This window comes from Echinops telfairi, unplaced genomic scaffold, assembly GCF_000313985.2.
Source record: "Echinops telfairi isolate 266 unplaced genomic scaffold, ASM31398v2 ScPeMD7_3533;HRSCAF=4204_0, whole genome shotgun sequence".
NCBI classification, from domain to species: domain Eukaryota; kingdom Metazoa; phylum Chordata; class Mammalia; order Afrosoricida; family Tenrecidae; genus Echinops; species Echinops telfairi.
Window position 1 is genome coordinate 104322240 of NW_022107431.1, and position 20478 is coordinate 104342717.

Genomic DNA, 20478 nt, shown 5'->3' on the forward strand with positions numbered 1-20478 from the left:
GGTTACATTTGGTAACTAAAAAGGGGGGGGGGAATAAAAAATAAATGGGTAGCGGGGGAACAGGGCACTAACCCACCCAAGAGGAGGTTATTGTTTATATCTCCACAGGGAAAGAGGGAAGACTTCAACCAAGTACTCCAAGATGTGAATGCAACATACAGGCATGGAGTAGGGAACCAGTGGAGAGATCTGAGGGACCACCCCTCCTCCCAAAAGAATTTGTTTCAGAGGACAGCACTGAAGCTGCAGCTCAGGGAGAGGAACATGTCTGATCAGAGCACACAGGAGCAAATGAAGGGGGAGGAAGAGAGAGGAGCACATCCTAGCCCACCAAGCCTTGAGGATGATATCCCTGGTCAGAGCAGCCAATGCACAGAGGACCATATGCCCGGCTCCACTATGAGACACAACATCCCTCACTGACCTATAACCCTACAGGGGACAACACTGGAGACACAGTATGGGAACTGCGCCTGATCTGACCCCACCACACGGAGGGTATGCAACAGAACAGCAAAGGGAGCAGAGCAAGGAAGTCCTGAGGAAGGACCAAAAATAGACTTTGGGGCCAGGGCGTGGCACCCCATCAGACTCAACCTGAAAACACTCCTAAAGGTCAAGAAACAGACCTTGAACTATTTACAGGCTTTTCTTTTTTGTTGTTGTCAGGTTTTTGGCTTTGTTTTGTTCGGTCTTGTTTTTGTGCATATTATCATCTCTGCAGTTCTACCTAAATAAGATATGCTGGAAAAACAATCCAGAGTAGAAAACAATGGGACAGATGGTTTCAGGGGGACATGGGAGAGGGGGAAGCAGAGGAAAGGAGGTGGTGTTGACAAATCCAGGGACAAGGGAACAGCAAGTGATCCAAAATTGATGGCAAGGGGGAGTGTAAGAAGCATAGAAGGGCTTGATCAAGGGCAATGTAACAGAGAGGAACTGCTGAAAATCAAATGAAGGCTGAGTATGATAGGGGGACAAAGGAAAGTAAAAGGAAATAGAGGAAAGAAGTAGGAGGCAAAGGGCATTTATAGAGGCCTGTAATAGTCTTGGTAATTTGGAGAAACAAATCCACAGCAACTCACATATAAGAGAGAGTTTTATGCAAAGTAAACGTGCATCACGAAAACATCCCAACCCAATGCTGCCCAAGCCCACAAGTCCAACATTAACCCATACCCAACACCAGTCCACAAAGTCCTTCACCTCACAAAACAGAGGCAATAATGCCGACTGCAGGAGGAAAGCTGAGTCAGTGAACGTGTAAGCATCTCAGCACTGGCAGGGGTCTCCACATGGCTGCTCCAGCACCCAGGGCTGCATCGGGATAGATCCATGCGGCTTCTCCTTGGGGATGTCTTGTAGGAAATCCATCTTGCAAGCTGAAGCAGGGAACTGCTAAGGCAGCTGCACCCGATGCAACCATCACAAAACAAGAGACCCGAGAACTAGAAAGGCGAGGCTTCACCACCCATTTATCCCTCCGCCTTTCAACCAGCACCACATGTGATTATCGGCCAGGCTGGCACAATTAACTAATTCAAGGCCTAAATACAGGCATGTACATATGTAAATATATTTTTATGTGATGATGGGGAAATAGATCTATGTGCACATATTTATAGGTTTAGTATTAAGGTAACAGATGGACACTGGGCCTTCACTCAAGTACTCCCTCAATGCAAAAACACTTTGTTCTATTAAACTGGTATTCCATGATGCTCACCTTCCCCACACGATCACTGAAGACAAAGCAGGTGCATAAGTAAATGTGATGAAGAAAGCTGAGGGTGCCGGCTATCAAAACAGATAGCTTCTGGGGTCTTAAAGGCTTGAAGGTAAACAAGCGGCCATCTAGCTCAGAAGCAACAAAGCCCACATGGAAGAAGCACACAAACCTGTGTGATCACAAGGAATTGAAGGTATCAGGTTATCAGGCACCAAAGAACAAAAAAATCATATCATGGTGAATGAAGGGCAGTGAGGAGTGGGGATCCAAAGCCCATCTGTAGACAATTGGACATCCCCTTACAGAAGGGTCTTGGAGAGGAGACGAGCCAGTCAGGGTACAGGGTAGCAATGATGAAACATACAACTTTCCTCTAGTTCGTAAATGCTTTCTCCCCCACTATCATGATCCCAATTCTATCTTACAAATCTGGCTATACCAGAGGATGTACACTGGTAAAGATAGGAACTGGAAACAGGGAATCCAGGACAAATGATCCCTTCAGGACCAGTGCTGAGAGTGGCGATACCAGGAGGGTGAAGGGAAGGTGGGGGAGAAAGGGGAAATCGATCACAAGGTTCTACATACGGGCTCCTCCCTGGGGGACAACCAAAAAGTGGGTGAAGGGAGATGTCGGACAGTGTAAGACATCACAAAATAATAATTTATAAATTATCAAGTGTTCATGGGGGGGCAGGGAAGGTGGGGGAAAACGAGAAGCTGATACCAGGGCCTCAGGTGGAAAGCAAATGTTTTGAGGATGATGGCAACAAATGTACAGATGTGTTTGACACAATGGATGTATGTATGGATTGTGATAATAGTACAGCCCCCAATAAAATGATTTAAAATATACAAAATAAAAGCAGATCCCATCAAAATCATTGCTTCTAGGGATCTGCTAGGCCAGTTAAAGTCAAGGCATAAAGGTCAAGTGAGAAGGCTATACTGAGTTTCTGGAGATTCTTGAACATAGAACCATCATGGAGGCTTATTAAGTTAAAGAAAACTGCACTGTTGAGAGAGAGGTGAAATTGTGCAAGATTTTTTTTTCCCATCATGAAATCTATCCACTCATTCAAAGGTAGCAAGGGCTGTCCTATGAGATTTTGTTGGTCAATTTTACCCCATTCAAACCTACAGCCCTAATCTTGCCCCTTCAGACTTGTCTTTGTTCCCCAAACTCAAAGAACATTTCAAAGAAACACAATTTGAGACTCTCAAGAATGCCAAAACTGCAATTGTGACGTGGTGTTGGCTCTTGTTAGGCTGCGACTCACAGTGACCCCACGTACAATACAACACACAGGCCAGTCCCAAGCCATCTTTTCCACTCTTGTTGGGCCCACTGCTACAGCCACTGTCACTGATGCTCCTCTTGTTCATCTACCCTGATAACATGTCGAAAGCACACGAGAAGGATCACCATCAATTTGAAGGTACATTCTGGCTATAATTCCTCAAAGGCTGTTCTGTTCTCCTGGGAGCTCATGGTACTTTCAATATTCTTTGCCAATACCATAGCTCAAATGCATGAATTCTTTTGTGGTCTTATTTACTGGACAGCTTTCAAATGCATATGAGGTAATCAAAAATAGCTTTGCTTGGGTCAGGTCCTACCCACCTTACTCCTTAAGTGTTATCTGTGCTCTTTCTATACTTTAATAGGTCTTGTGCAGATCTACTTAATTATACTCCATATTAAAAGTTAAATATTTCACAATTGATCTATGTATTGTGATGAATTGTATGAGCCCCAATAAATTGATTTTTTTTTAAAGTTAAATATTTCATTATTATTTTTTATCCAAAAATATTATGACAAAAAAGACTACTGCTAGAGCGAAAATTCACTGTGGTTCAAAATATAGATATAATTTAACAACCAATAAAACTGAAACAGAAAATATGATCATTTTCTACTAAATAAAGAATTTTGAAAAAGGGCAACTATTTTATGTATATAGTCTTTTGGAGTAAAACAAGACTACAAGTCTATGGCAAAAAAATTGTGATAAATTATGCTATGAGTTTTCAAAAGTATCATCAGCAAAATATTAATTTATAGCTAGTATATTTTACATAAATAACCTGTATATAGCTGGGAGCGGTCCATAAGAAATCACCTCAGAAATTACCTAGGGACATTTTTTAACTACACAAGAATAAAAATGATCCATTTGATGTATTTTTTGAAGGCTATAAACATTAAAAAAAACCACTGTTGAACTTATTAGGACCTTTCTCATTATTCACACTTAAAACAAGGAAAAGCAAACAGAGCATAGTAAGTATTTAAACTTCCATTTGAGTTACTCAAGTTGTGACTGAATATGTTACATCTTTTGTTGTTATCTGTTCCAACCAACATGCCTGAGTAGGAATATCTCTGTCTTCATATATTTTTGGTAAGGTCCCAAATGATATGCTAATTATTCACTGTAACTTCAGTGAAATAAACATAGCTAATTTCAGAGGTTAACAGAACCTTTCTGTAATAATCTGTGCTACAGCAGCGAACACAACATAGCCTTTTGTAAAGAGGCAGATGAAAGGCATTTTAGGCTTTGAGAAGACAGTTGTGTTTGGGCAATTTACATTGCAACTGCTCAACTTTTTCTGCCTTTGTAAGCGATAAAACCAGCCATGTATAATTCATAATTAAGAGGGCATAGCAGTGATCCAGTAAACATTATGTACAAAAGCAGACAAGTAGTAACACAAGGTCATTGAATTGTACACAAAAATCATTGCAAGTGGCTAATTTTGTTTTATTTTCCTACTTTTTAAAAAACAGGAATTACTTGAAGTAAAAAATAAGGGTCATGGATATCTCATTTGTTGGTTTGAGAGTGACAGCTAATATAATGTAATTCAAAAGGAAATAAATTATTTTCAGGTTAAGCCTCCAAAAGTACACATCGATGTAACTATCCTAGAATTTCTGATGGCATTGGCCCGTACTGGTCCTGTGTCTGTAACAATTTGGAAATAATGAAAAGCAAACATACAGAAACCAGGCAGATGAACCATAGTCCTGTGATTTGCTGAATCTTGAATTCCATTCCAATAGAAGAAACAGAAAAGTTCAGATTATGAAGAGATTCTGTATATACATATTATTATCATTATAGACAATTTAGGACATTTTTACCGGAAATGTTGACTAAACCCTGTATTACATGCTGACTTTAAAACCTAATTACTCAAGAAAGATGATCTCTACTATCTAGCCTCAATTTTGGAACCAATAGGCACTTTCTATTGAACTGGCCGTTATTACAACCTGTCTAGGTAAGTGACAGTTACTACAGCCTTTCTATTTCCCTAGCAGAGCTTAACTGACAGTTGTAAAAGCCATGAAGTTATTAGCTAATCTACTGAGCCCATGCCTAAAACGTCTAAAAAAAATACTACACCTAAAAAAAAAACTGAACACCACACCAGGTTGTTCAGTTTTAAGGATGGCATATGAGAAGGCTTCAAAAGAAGTTCATGGAAAATTCCATTCTTAAAGAGGGAACCGATTACAAGGAACTATATGTGACCTCCTCCCTGGGGGACGGACAACAGAAAAGTGGGTGAAGGGAGACGTCGGACAGGGCAAGATATGACAAAATAATAATTTATAAACTATCAAGGGCTCATGAGGGAAGGGGGAGCAGGCAGGAAGGGGAAAAATGAGGGCTTAATGCCAGGGGCTTAAGTGGAGAGAAAATGTTTTGAGAATGATGAGGGCAATGAATGTACAAATGTGCTTTACACAATTGATATATGTATGGATTGTGATGAGTTGTACGCGCCCCTAATAAAACAATTTTAAAAAATTCTTCTTTTTCGATTTCATTTCTTCACAAACCTTTTCAAGCCCATCATTTACCTAACAGTAAAATTTCAAGAGATGGAGTTAGCTTGTTTTTGTCTTAAATAACTGGTGTCTGTTTGCTCACTTGTGAAACAGATTGTTTCACAGGATTGTTAAAAGAATAAAATTTGCTAGTGCACCATATTTTTACGGAAATAATACACTTTTGGGTGGCATCCTGGGTTACGAATTGGGCTAATTGAAGCCACTCCCCGGGAGAAAGCTAACACTGTGTTCTCGTGAAGAATTACTCTCCAAAACCCTGGAGGGCAACCCTCACCCTTCCTCTAAGGTCAGCAGAGTAGGAGCCAGTGGGCTGCACTGGGAGTGGGTCTCCAAGTTTGTTTAACATGCCACCTGACCCCACCCCACCTGCCTCTCCTCCCAAGCCACTTTTGTAAATGCTCTTTTCTAGCTTTGTCTACAGTAACAGTTTTTTTAAAAAAGAGAGAGGCTGTAAATCTGTGTATTTTAAGATTTTGGGGGTTTTGGTTTTCTAACCGTGCTTTTAGAAAATGGGGTGGAGGTGGGGAGGTGGGGGACCTGTCAAATTTAGAAGGCACAGGAGGTATTGTGTTATTTGAGGAAAAAAAATAGCTGTGGAGAGTAAGTGGCACACATATTTGAAATATAAAGATTCGTTATATCACTGTAGTCCAGTAATACAACAAAAAAGTAGAAATAAAAACTTGAGAAATAAATTCATTGCAATTCGTATTTAACTATTGATGTGGAATTTAGTACATAAAACAAAAAACAAGTATCCCATAACCTTCCCCATGTCTATAATTACTTGTCTTTTGTTATAGATTCCTTAATTTTCCCCACCCCCAAAGCTAGTTAATGCTACATGAGCCCACAAAAATTTTAGCACTGTATGTGTTACTCTTTTAATATGTAATAGTATTTTAAGATTCCCCTCCCCGATTCCTTAAAGATACAGTTTGAAAGACAATTAAATTAATATCTACTCCCAGAACAAAATCTTCCAGTTCCGAGCACATATCACTGACAGCAATAAAACTTTGAAAAGCTCAAATAACCTCAAAGGAGAAAAACTACTGATTAGCATTGGTACACAATAGATCTCATGGAACTGAAGTAATTAAAGTTTTTAGATAAGAAGAAATATCCTAATAATGAAAAGCTTAATGTAAAGCTTTATCGTTTGTCATGCACTAGAACATGCAGCCTATAATTAACCACATCCCACATGAGAAATTACACTTTCACAGCAGCTTTTGCATAACTTTTGTAAATTGTAAAGCTTTTAAAAAATGACAAATCTTGTTAAAACTGCAGTGAGGTCCCATATTGGGCAAGTTTAACTCACTTTGGTTCCATTTGCCTCTGAGGATGAGGGATAACTGTATTTAAATCCTTTAAAGTACGGGGATGCTAGATTTTTCAGAGACCACTGAGATTTTGGGTGATACAAGAAATAAAGATATGGGGTGGGCTTCTTTCTAGACTCTTTAAGGGAAAACTGCCAAAATCAGTTCTCATCCAGTAGATTCTGACTTACAGTGACCTTATGTAAGGAAACAGCCCCACAGGGTTTCCAAGGAGGCGAATCACACAGACTACCACATCTTTCTCACATGAAACAGCTAGTGGATTCAAACTGCACACCTTTCCGTTAGCAAGTGCTTAAGCCATTTCAACACCAGGGGCTCCTTTATGGAGCTCCCAAATCAGTGTTTCACAATTAAGAAATAAAAAATATGACACAAATTACTTTAGATATAGGGGCTGGTATCATAGGCCAAGAGATGTCATCTTATAATCCATCATCAGTAATGATATATTTTTAGTGAAAGTCCATATTGAAGTAGTTACTGAACCTCAATAGACTTCTTTTTAGTGAAGTATGAGGATAATACGTCACATAAATATGATAATTTTAAACGTTTTTGAAAAAGTGAAAACAGTTAATTTGATAAATAAGCCTGTTTCTGGTAGCAATAGCAAACATAACCTTAATCCAAAAGCCTCACATGAATTAACTAGGGACTTAAAAAAGTTTTTAACTCTTCAGTTATGTCACAGTTGCAGTTTCAAACTAAAAAACCACCAAAACTCAGATGTGGCAATATTGATTTTACTCAGACCATCACCATTAAGCAGTATTCAAGTTCTGTTGTAGAAGGCCGCTGGGCGATGCAAATGTTTGCCAGGGACTGCTGACCTGAAAGGCCAGATGATTTGCTTCTGTAAAGATTACAGCCAAGAGAACTCCAGGGAGCTCAGCTGTACTCTCATACACACACATTCATACATAAAATGCCAAACTCAGAAAGGGATTGTCTGTAACATAGGAAACCCTTATTGAGCAGTAAAGCTATTGGTTTTCATACTTTATCGTCACTGCATCAAAGATATTTTTATTAATAATGAATGCCAGCCAATTCACTAACGAAATCAGTCTTTACTGGGATTTGTAGATAAAGTTGATAAGCAAAACCAACAAATAACTATGTAATTCACTTTCCCATCATCTCAGTATTTCTCTAAGGTCATCCTAAAACCGACTGTAGTTAATTTGAAACGGTATTATTTTTTTACCAGTATGTACAAAATAGGGCTTAGAATGGTGCAATACATAGATAAAAAGAAGTTACAGTATATATTGCCTCTCCCTGATTATGCGTTTTATTTTTTAAAAAATGTAAAATCAAAATGATGCATTAAATAACAGAAACTGCTTTCACCCATAAGGTATCACACAGAAGACACCATTTAAAGCTATCAAGATCGTCATGTAATACATACAATGGAGTACTACGCATCGCTAAAAAGCATTGATGAATGCATGAAGCACATCGCCGCATGGGAAGAAATGGAGGAAATTATGCTAAGTGAAGTAGGCCAAGCACAAAAGGACAAGAACAACATAAGTCCACTAAGGTAAGCATTTAAAAAAAAAATGGAAAAGGGGCATAGGGGAAAAGCTACTGTATGCAAGCATTCATGGGGTGAGGACCAGGTAGTATGACAGGGATACATATAGTAGCAAACTAAAAAGGAGGGGTTAAAGGAAAAGAAAAAGAAAGAACAAATGAGTAGCAGGGGAACAGGGCACTAACCCACCCAAGAGGAGGGTATTGTTTATATCTCCACAGGGAAAGAGGGGCCAGACTTCAACCCAGTGCTCCCAAGATGGAAATGCAGCATACTGGCATGGAGTAGGGAACCAGTGAAGATCTGAGAGACGGCCTCAATCCCAACTACGTGGACAGCTGCCCCTCTCCCCAGAAGAATTTAGTTCAGAGGACAGCACTGAAGCTGCAGCTCAAGGAGAGGAACATGTCTGATCAGAGCACACAGGAGCAAATGAAGGGGGAGGAAGAGAGAGTGGAACACATCCTGGTCCACCAACCCATGAGTCCGATATTCCCACTCAGAGCAGCCAATCCAGTGAGACATGACATCCCTCAAGACCCATAGCCCTACAGGGACAACACTGGAGACAGTGTGGGAATTGCGCCCTATCTGATCCCACCACATCGAGGCAAAACACTAAGGGAATGCAACAGAACAGCAAGGGGAACAGAGCAACGAAGTTCCCAAGGGAATACCAAAAATAGACTTTGGGGCCAGGGCTTGGCACCCCTTCAGACTCCACTGGAGAACATTCCTAAAGGCCAACAAACAGTCCTTGAACTTACTACAGGCTTTTCTTAGTTGTTGTTTGTCATTGGCTTTTGGTTGTTGTTGTTTTGTTTTCTTTTGTTGCTTTGATTTGCTCTGTCTTGTTTTTGTGCATGTTATTATCTCCGCAGCTCTGTCTAAATAAGACAAGCAGGATGAACAGTCTGGAGGAGAAAACAACGGGACCGACTATTCTGGGGGGACATGATAGAGGGGGATGGGATGGGAAAGGAAGTGGTATTAATAAACTCAGGGACAGGGGAACAACAAGTGTTCCAGATCAGCGGTGAGGAGGGTGTAGGAGGCCTGGTAGGATGTGATCAAGGGTAATGTAACAGAGAGGAATTACTAAAACCCAAATGAAAGCTGAGCATGATAGTGGGACAAGAGGAAAGTAAAAGGAAAGAGAGGAAAGAATTAGGAGGCAAAGGGCATTTATAGAGGTCTAAATAAAAGTATGTACATATGTAAATACAGTTATATATGAGGATGTGGAAATAGATCTATGTGCATATATGTATAGGCTAGCATTAAAGTAGCAGATGGACATTGGGCCTCCACCCAAGCATTCCCTCAATGGAAAAATACTTTGTTCTATTAAACTGGTATTCCTTGATGCTCACAGACAAAGTGGGTGCATAAGCAAATATGGTGAAGATTGAGCCCGGCTATCAAAAGATATAGCGTCTAGGGTCTTAAAAACTTGAAAGTAAACAAGTGGCCATCTAGCTCAGAAGCAACAAAGCCCACATGAAAGAAGCACACCAGTATGTGTGATCACGAGGTGCCGAAGGGATCAGTTATCAGACAGACATCAAAGAACAAAATATCAAATCATTGTTAATGAGGGGGAGTGCAGAGTGGAGACCCAAAGCCCATCTGTAGGCATCCCCTTACAGAACGGTCACTGGGAGGAGATGAGCCAGTCAGGGTGCAGTGTAGCAACGATGAAACATACAACTTTCCTCTAGTTCCTAAATACTTCCTACCCACCTCCACTATCATGATCCCAATTCCACCTTACAAATCTGGCTGGACTAGAGGATGTACACTGGTATAGACAGGAAGTGGAAACAGGGAATCCAGGACAGATGATCCCTTCAGAACCAGTGGTGAGAGTGGCGATACCGGGAGGGTGGAGGAAGGGTGGGGTGGAAAGGGGGAACACATTATAAGGATCTACATATAACCTCCTCCCTGGGGGATGGACAACAGAAAAGTGAGTGAAGGGAAACGTCAGACAGTGTACGATATGACAAAATAATAATTTATAAATTATCAAGGGTTCATGAGGGAGTGGGGAGCAGGGAGGGGAAAAATGAGGAGCTGATACCAAGGGCTCAAGTCGAAAGCAAATGTTGAGAATGATGATGGCAACAAACGTACAAATGTGCTTGACACAATGGATGTATATATGGCTTGTGATAAGAGTTTTACGAACCTCCAATAAAATGATTAAAGAAAAAGAATGTCATGTAAATTTATAATATTAAAAAAACCCGACTGAAACCAAACCCATAACCACTCTTCCATAAAAGGTATATTCTTCATCTTAGACTGTCTCGTGTCACTTTGGGCTTGGAGGGATAAGCAGAAAGGAGGAAAACAAACTAATTCAACCTCCAAGCATGTGGCAAAATACACTTAATGTTTGACTGTACTTTATTCTACAATGCCCTCTTCCCCCAAGGGTCTGCTCTAGGCTTTCTCTTTTCAGATTTTCATTTCCCAAGATTCTTATTCCCGTGATTCTCAGGAGACTCAAAAAGGAGTCAAGAACCAATGCATTTTATATCACCTGCATGCCAAGTCAGTCCTCAGCATGGATTTCTGGCTCTCTGCTGGAGTTCACACTCATGTTCCCACCCACCAAAATGAGTATCTTTACATACCTAGCCACAAGCAGCAAACTGCTCTAAGTAACGAAACTTCAGTTCCAGCCCTGCTATCTTTCAGTGAATGGGCCTTGCAATCAGTCACCCATGCCAGAAGCCCCGAGGTCATTTTAGTGTCTTCCTCAAAACCAAAGCCCATCTTCACCTAGTCCAACTGCTCTGCCTTCATCATTTCATTCCAGAATCTCCAATTCCCTCCAATCCAAGCTCAGTGCCACAATCTAATGTTTAACATTTATCACTGCTCGTTTCAGGCCAGGGCTGCACTAGTTTTCCCTGCTGCCAGGATCTCCACACCTAACTCCAACCTAACTTCATGGTGAAATAAGTAATATTTCTGTTTCTCCCGGTTCAAAACCATTCATGGTTTCCCAGTGGGCCAATTAAATAAGGCAAAAGTATTCTATTACACCCTTCAACAAACCACACCAAAAAATTCCTTCACAAAACCACACAAAAATACTTTCTCAGCCACTTTTCCTACAAAACTCAAATTCTGTAACATTACATTTTAAAAATATTTCCTCACGCCTTATTTTCAATTACACAATTCCTTATGCCTGAAATGTACATCCCACTACATTATCTGTAACAAAAAATAACTTAGGATAGCAAATTGCTAAATTTGTGGGAGGAGATGAGGGTAGGAGGTACACGCAAATGTAAAGTTCTAATAGACTTCTAAAAATTTTTGTTCTAATATAAAAATACAAGGAAAATGCATCTCAACTAGGACCAGTTCATACATCCATGGGTTCATCCCAACAAAACATGTTTGAATATCTCTGCATGATCAGTGAATGGCTACACACAAGGCCTCTCAGTAATATACCTGTCTCGGGCTCATAGAGGAGCCCTGGTGATACAGAGGTTACATGTAGAGCTGCCATCCATAAGGTCAGCAGTTCGAAACAATCAGCGGTTCCACGGGAGCAAGACAGGGATTTCTACTGTTGTAAAGAATTAGTCTCAGAAACCCACAGGGGCAGTTCTACCTTTGCCTATAAGGTCACTATGAGTTGGCATCGACTCAATGGCAGTGAATTTGAGGTCTTTTGGTTGTTTAGTCTTATTAGGGTGGCTTCAAAAAAGAAAAGGTCCGATCAAAATACTGGCTCTCAAGGGACCTGCTGGGTGCCAGTTGCCAGATCGGAGGGCTCTGGTGATTACTTGAGGGTTTCTAAAGACTCAAAGGACACAGGATGATCACAGGGCTCATAGGGAGAAGTTTTGGGGAAACTAAACTATATCCATGATAAAAAGGTTAAGAAATTATAGCTGAGGAACGTTTCCCCATCTTGACAAGGCAGCTGTTCATTCTTTGAGGGTAGCCAGGAGTGTCCTAGGAGAATTTCCTAGGAAAGTCTTAACACATCATCCTAAAAGCCCTGACTCCTGTCCCATCTAACATCATTTTATTACTCAAACTCAAAGAACATTTCAAAGGAGTAAAATTTGAATTTCATGATGACAAACTGTTTTTATACAATGTAAATAAAAGATCAGAACTCTTTGGGGTAAAGTTAAAGTGTATAAAACAAGTTATAGTCAAGAAACAATAGCTTCACATTGTACAATTTCTGTTTAATAAGGGTTTCTAGGATTTTAGAATACCTTTAGACTTACCCCCATGAATATAATGGCAAGACTTTCTCTGTGGGAAAAGATCATATATCTTGAAAACTTAGTATGATCAAGATTGTTCTATATAAATATGCAAAATATATAATTGATTATTTTAAAACCTAATCTGTCAAAATTCTAATTCTTCACCCTCTGTACTTGTCTTCATGTTAACCGATTTTAAAATTTCCGTTTTAATATTTTCTGATTTTCAATTAAGTTCTTTCTGTTTTGTCAAATCATTGTTAGGGTTTTTTGTTTGTTTGTTTCCTGTTTGTGTTGTGCATGACTTTCTGTATATAATAAATTGCTAGATAGGTAAATCTAGAAATGGTAACTGGAGTAACAATTACCTAGGGGAGAGGCAGGGAGGTTAGGGAGGAAATGACGAGATAACAATGAGTACAAGAAGGAAATGTTCCAAAACTGACTGTGGTGATGACTGCACAAATCTTTTAATAAGATTGAATGATTAAATTGTATGCTATGTACCAATAAAATGAGTAAAGTCAAAATTTTATCTTAACAAATGGGGAATTCCTGGAAAATGCCTAAGAAAACACTCTATTCATTCTTTAGATGAAATTCATAAGGTAACACATTTGTACACCCTGAGACAAAGAAGGGCTGTCAGTACTAAATATTTACAAACATCTTAGCATTCCCACATACTAAATGTGTAATTTGTCTTTTATATGCATTAACTAACATTCCAACTTGCTTCATGTAATAATTAAAATTATTAACATAAAACTAACCAAAAAAAGTCCCTTTGGAAATGAAAAAACAGTACTCAGGATGTTCACAAATGCAGTTTTGGGCAAATCTATATCATTAGTGAAGAACAGTATGGTACACCTCTCTCAAGATCCAAAGATAAATATGAACAAGTCAAACAGGTTAAATTTTTTTTAATCTACAACAAACAATATTTTAAAGGATACTGATCTGTCTGTGGCCTTCGAAAATTCTCTGGAAGATTGGCTTCATAGAGTAGTCTTGCTTTAGTATTTCCCATATCTTGCATGCACTGTAAGAAAAATATTTTTCATTACCCACATGTAGACTACAGTATAATTCCTATACACACATACATATACATGCATATGTGAATTACCAGGTAACACTTATTACCAATACATAATCTTCATCTTAAAAAAATATTCATATCATAACTAAAATTATACCCTTGATTACAAATTAGAAATATTTTAGCCATTCCATTTTTAAAAAAATCATTTTATTGGGGGCTCGTACAAGTCATATCACAATCCATGCATCCATCTATTGTCAAGCACATTTGTAGATATGTTGCCATCATCATTCTCAAAACATTTGCTTTCTATTTGAGCCCTCAGTATCAGCTCCTTTCTTCCCCGCCCTCCCCCATGAACCCTTGATAATTTATAAATTATTATTTTGTCATATCTTATTACACCATTCGATGTTTCCCTTCACCCACTTCTCCGTTGTCCGACCCATAGGGAGTAAGTTACATGTAGAGCCTTGTAATCTGTTTTTCTCCCTCACGTTCCCTCCACCCTCCCAGTATTGCCACTCTTACCACTGGTCCTGAGGGGTTCATCTGTCCTGGATTCCCCGTGTTTCCAGTTCCTATCTGTACCAGTGTACATCCTCCCATCCAGCCGGATTTGTAAAGTAGAACTGGGATTGTGATAGTGGTGGGGAGGAAGTATCCAAGAGCTAGAGGAAAATTGTATGTTTCATCTTTGCTACACTGTACCCTGACTGGCTCGTCTCCTCCCCACAGCCTTTCAGCAAGGGGATGTCCAATTTCACATAGATGGGCCCTGGGTCCCCACTCCGCACTCCCCCTCATTCACAATGCTATGATTTTTTTTGGGTGCTACAGCAGAGTATGGCACCTGGCTATCAGAAAGATAGTGTCTACAGTCTTAAAGGCACGTTTTTCAACAAGCAGCCATCTAAGTGAGGCGTCAACTAAGTCCACAGGGAAGAAGCAAATCTAAAGGAGGGAAAAGCATCAGAGCTTAACCTGTGAACACCTAGTTTGCAGAAGGCTATGAATGACAGTGCCGGACCAAAATCCATTTGCAGTGCCCACACATGGATTAAGCCTCTAGTGAATCCACGCTGACCATAGTTGAGGGATGTGAATATCCCTGTTATCAGGCAGAAAACATTATACAGTCAATCATGGTAGACGTAGTTAAGTCAAAATGTACTATCAAAATGTAATGATCTCTCCTTAGACTCGTTTTAAAGCTGTTCCTTTAAATTTAAAAAAGTGAAGGGTCCCTGGGGAATCCCCTCTGACCAGGGACCAGGGATGCAAATAGCCTAGCTAATATGCAGACTGCATTAGAAAGTGGATTGTTACAGATGCAGTCAGGTTAAAATTTAGTTACTATCATTTGATTTTCCTTATGATCCACTTAAATTTGTTGTTTTTAATATTTTCATTTTTGATGTTTTACTTTGTGCTTGTTTTTTAATATTTTTCTGCATATGGAATCCAACATAAGTGGATCTAGAGAGGCAGAAACTGGATTAATGGCTCCTTGAGAGGCAGGGAGATTAGGGGACAAAGGGGAGTTAAATAACGACAAGTACAAGAATGAAGATTATGATCTAAAATTGATTGTGGTAATGAGAGTTTAATCACATCAATATTAGCAGTACTTTTGTAAAAGTAAAAGTAACCAAAATTTCAGGGTTTTTAGGTGGAACCTTAAATTTTTCTTGTGACTTTATTAAAGTCATATCATTTAATATTTCGTCTCTATCTCATTTCATGTATGAAAAAAGAAGGTATTTTTAATGCAAAGATTACATTAAGTTGTTGCAAAAAATGGTGGTGACTATTTTAAAATTAGTAAATTTTATTTTAAAATTAGTTTTAAAAACTAATGTGACATGCTAACAAAACTTGAAATTTTAAAAACAATGTTAAACCTTATACCCCATGAGCAGAAAATTTACTGATATTCTTGATAATTAGTAATATACTAAATACAAAGGCAAAGATTCTTTTCCTTAAAGAAAAATATACAAATATACCAAAATACTTGAAAAGTTAGTTAACTTTACAGTTCATAATAAAGATGCCACTTAAAGACATTTTTTAAAGCACTCTGTACTCTTTATGTGACACTCAGTGGGAAACATCTGTAAATCCGCTTCCTGCAGCAGTGGCAGCTGCCACACTTGCTAAGAAGACACTTCCATTACACAAAAGGGGGCTGGTGGGGGTTCCCAGTAAACAAAACATTTTAAAATGAATTTCATTCACTTGTTTCATTAAACTTGGTCTGGTTTCATTTTATACTTTTTATTTTCTTAGATTGTTTGTATTGTATTCTTCTGATTGAAGTATTATCATCCTAAATCACCACCATTACATCTGTAAATGCAAATATTACCTGGAGGTAGTGTAATAAAGGGAGAAAGATGAGGTTTCCTACTCAAGTAAAGAGTTACCGTCTCAGAGACTGAGAGAGGCAGTTCTATGCTGTCCTGTAGCGTTTGCTATGGGTTGGAAGAGACGCAATTGTGATGAGTTTGCTTTGTGGTCTAATAAAGCAAATGGAAATTTAATAAATCTGAAACAAATTTATTATGTTTGTCCTCATCTATAATTTGTTTTTAGTTTCTCCATATAGCGAACAAAGCATTCCCCAAAATTCACGCATTTGAAATTGAAATTTCAAAACACACTCCATGAACTCAAGTGCTGAAAAGCATCTACAGTCTGATTTACTGCCATCACAATCTACATAGAAGTTTCTAAAAGTATCTGAAATCGCAATGCTTCCCCCAAGCAGAAAACATTTCACCCAATTCTAGTTTTATACCTAGAAACATTAATGCACGTAATCTAAAACAGCTTTAAATGTTTGAGTTTTTACAGAGATAGAAGAGCATTGGGTTTATCCTTTTTAAGTTTTAGCTGGCAATATTTATTGAGCTAATTAATTTAATAACCAAAATCATAAAATAAAAACTAAACAAATGTAATAAAAGGGAAATAAATGAAAAATGTATAGGCAGAATCAGGTAAATTTCATTTATTTTTAAATAGCAGTATTATATGTGCATGTTAAAAAATGAAGTCCTGTTTTATGTCACTGGGGGCTACTCCAGTAACAAAATAGTAATTAAGCAGCACACATGAACAGTTTTACTGAAAACAAAGACTTGAAATAAATGTGTGAAGACAGAAGATAATAAGAAGATAGAAAACAAATGTACCCAGGTTAAATCGTTGACAATATCATGAAATAAGTAAACATAATAAAAGGCAAACTTGTGAAACTAAATGTCTGTTTAAATTCTTGGAAAGCAAAACTGTGTATGCCAAATAAGTGATGCATTGTATGACTTGTACTGGTACTAGCCCAACTCAATTCACACAGATTCCATCTTCTAAGCAGCACGGCTCCTTGGATTTCCTGTCTCCTTGATCTTGGTGCATCTTCCCTTTCCCCCCAGCACCGTCCTCTCAGCTATTTCTGTACTGTTTCCTGCACCTTCCCCATCAGACACTGAGTTACAGCTGGCCAACAGTCACTGAGAGTAAACTAAAATTCACACTAATTTTTATTTTGGTAAGCTACGTATTTTTCACAAATAATTATTTTCATGTGTACTGATCTTCCCTTTGGAGCTTAATGTTTGGTTTTAAAATGGGATAAACATGAAATTATAAGAGCAGATGCTAAAACAGAAAGAACTGAGATTACTATTGCAATGTTACAAGTGATTAGCAGATACTGTAGCAATTATATCTTCTAAATCCCAATGTTAAATATGTTAAAATTTAACCAATGTAATCTTAAACATTAGTATTAAAAGAAGACTCTTACATGCATCTATGTTAAACATGGAGGAAAACGGATAAAACTATTTAAAACGCTTCTGCCAATTTGCTTAGAAAGGGACAGGGAAAATAATCTAAGTCCAGATTAAAAGACTTTTGGTACAGGATATTTAAACACCTATACATTTATGCACAAGCATGTAATATTTCAGGATGACCACCCAAGAAATTGATAGATATGGTTGCTTCTACAAAAACAAAACAAAACTGGATGGCTGAAGTGGGAGACTTTTCACTTGACACATTTTAGGTACTTTGCTGTTTGCCTAATGTCTATATATTTCCTATTCCCTCAAATTAAATAACATCAAGGGGCTATATTAATCATGCATTGTTTAAAAATTAAGCGCCATGCGCAGGAAGCTTAGCTAAGGTGTCCAAGCAGCCATCTGAGTCAGAGCCCGGGGACTTCCTGCTCACAAGCGTCTTCACAGCTAGCTGAACCATCTTAGGATCAAAAAAGGTGACAAATCCAATCTAACATTCTGAAAACTCTCATCCAAGCAGACTATATACAAAAATAGATTTGAAACAATTACAGCATTCATGTATCAAATATTTGCCTAGCATAGTCTTCTTGAAGATGACATCTTTGAAAGCTTCTTAAAATGTTTTGTGTGGACAGGAAGGAATGCTACTTGCTCTGTCTACTTTAGTCTATTCATTAAACTCTGACCAACAAACACTAAGATTTCCAACTCCCGTTGGTGAAACTGGGTATCAAGGAAGAATAAACTCTTAATAAGAGAAAATGACTATTTGTACTCCTTGGACACATTCTTCATGTCAGTGACTCACCTCTACTACCACTGAAATTTTCCAGAACAGTTCTCTATCTTCCTCTCAAAAGCCACCAGGACTTCCTGCAAAAGAGCAAGCCTTTCAGGACTGGCTTCAAGATCTTTGGGATCCCAGTCGCTGGAAGGGAAGGTCCACCATTCTTGGTCTCGGGAACTCTTTGGAAATGTTTAATGCAGAATCCATTCCCTCAGTTCTTATGAAATGGTTCTTATTTGAGGAAGTTATGCCCTATAATTGTTTTGTTTTAAGATAAAGTATAAACCACACTTTTGAGCATTTGTAATTATGCTGTGGTATTAGAGCTATGTTTCAGACCTTTTTCACAATTTCTAGATCTGGAGATAGCTATTGCAACATTTACTAGGGTCCATAACTAGAACAGGGTCTTTCAGAAAAGTTCCCGCGCACCACCCCTTTGTGAAGTCATGAAATGGAAGACAGTGGTGACAAAATTTGGAAAGTTTCACATCACATTTTATTATCTATGGAACAGTACCATTCAATGTACAAGAAGAAACTACCACCAAGTGCATCCTTCTTGGATTTCTCCCACCTCTGCCAGAAGTCTTGGTGATCCTAACTTCTTAATTATTTCTTGTAGGTTTCCTCATTTAATCCTATCCACTACCTTAATTTAAATCTAGCCATTTCTCTTAGACCATCGCAAGAATAAACCCATCAAAATATTCTTCCTAAAAAGAAGACCATATGCCACTCATCTACTTGTAACATTTTATTACCCGCAGTCCTATCCCCTCATTCTTCCTATCAACAAAGGTGCCAGTTCAAACTTGTCTCTGGCTACAATTTGACCTTCACTGTCCATGGCATTCATACATAGGGGACACCCCCACAACACAAAACAACAACACAGGAATTGCATTGGGCGGTGCAGAGCTTTCAGAGTATTTATTTTTCCCCGCTAGGTGAGCATCAAGCAACTCACTCTGAGTTAGTGCACCCACTTAAGACCACCTGGGGTTATTTTGTTACGGCAGCTCTAGAAAACTCAGAGAAATCATAATCATTAAAAGATGTGACCAACTTAAAGGCTTGAAGGTAAACAAGCGGCCATCTAGCTCAGAAGCAACAAAACTGTGGTATATACATACAATGGAGTACTACGCATTGCTAAAAAGCAGTAATGAACTTATGAAGCACATCGCTGCATGGGAAGAGCTTGAGGAAATCATGCTAAGGGAAGCAAGTCAGGCACAAAAGGACAAGTACAACATGAGTCCGCTGAGGTAAGCGTTAAAAAAAAAATGTAAAAGGGGCATAGGGAAAAAGTTACTGTATACAAACATTCTTGGAGTGAGGACCGGGTAGTATGGTAGGGACCAGATCAAATGCAGGGAGGCACATGGTAGACAACTGGGGAGGAGGTGGGTAAAGGGGGAAAAATGATGAAAATAAGGAAGAAATGTATAGCAGGGGCACGGGGCGCTAACCCACCCAAGGGGAGGGTATTATTCATATCTCCACAGGGAAAGAGAGATCAGACTTCAACCCAGTGCTCCAAGGTGCAAATGCAACATGCCAGCGTGGAGTAGGGAACCAATGGAGAGGTCTGGGGGGCTGGACCCAGTCCCAAATACTAAGTGGATACCTGCCTCTCCCCCTAGAATAATTTATTTCAAAGGACGGCACAAAATCCACAGCTCCTGGAGAGGGAACATATCTGATCGGAGCACACAGAAGCAGATGAAGGGGGAGGAGGAGAGACTGGAGCACATCCTGGCCCACCAGGCCTTCAGGATTATTACCCCAATTAGAGCAGCCAGTGCACAGAGAGAACCACATGGCCAGCCCCACTATGAGACATGATGCCCCTCACTGACCCATGGCCCTGCGGGGGACAGCACCAGAGACACAGTGTGGGAACTGCACCCAATCTGATCTTGCCACACCGAAGCAAAACACTAAGGGCATGCAACAGAACAGCAAGGGAACGGAGCGGCAAGGTCCCCAGGGAATGCTGAAGGTGGACTTTGGGGCCAAGGCATGGTGCCCCAACAGACAGGACTGGAAAACACTCCTAAAGGCCAACAAA

At 39.2% G+C, this 20478-nt stretch overlaps 1 protein-coding gene across 1 annotated transcript in view; it reads right to left on the reverse strand.

Annotated features, from left to right (window-relative positions):
* The window catches only part of SMAP1 (small ArfGAP 1), a 153663-nt gene that overhangs the window by 66918 nt on the left and 66267 nt on the right, over positions 1-20478 (reverse strand). Inside the window, exon 3 of the mRNA XM_004696318.2 lies at positions 13708-13793. Within this exon, the coding sequence (XP_004696375.1) occupies positions 13708-13793 (86 nt within the window). The remainder of the gene's footprint in view (positions 1-13707; positions 13794-20478) is intronic.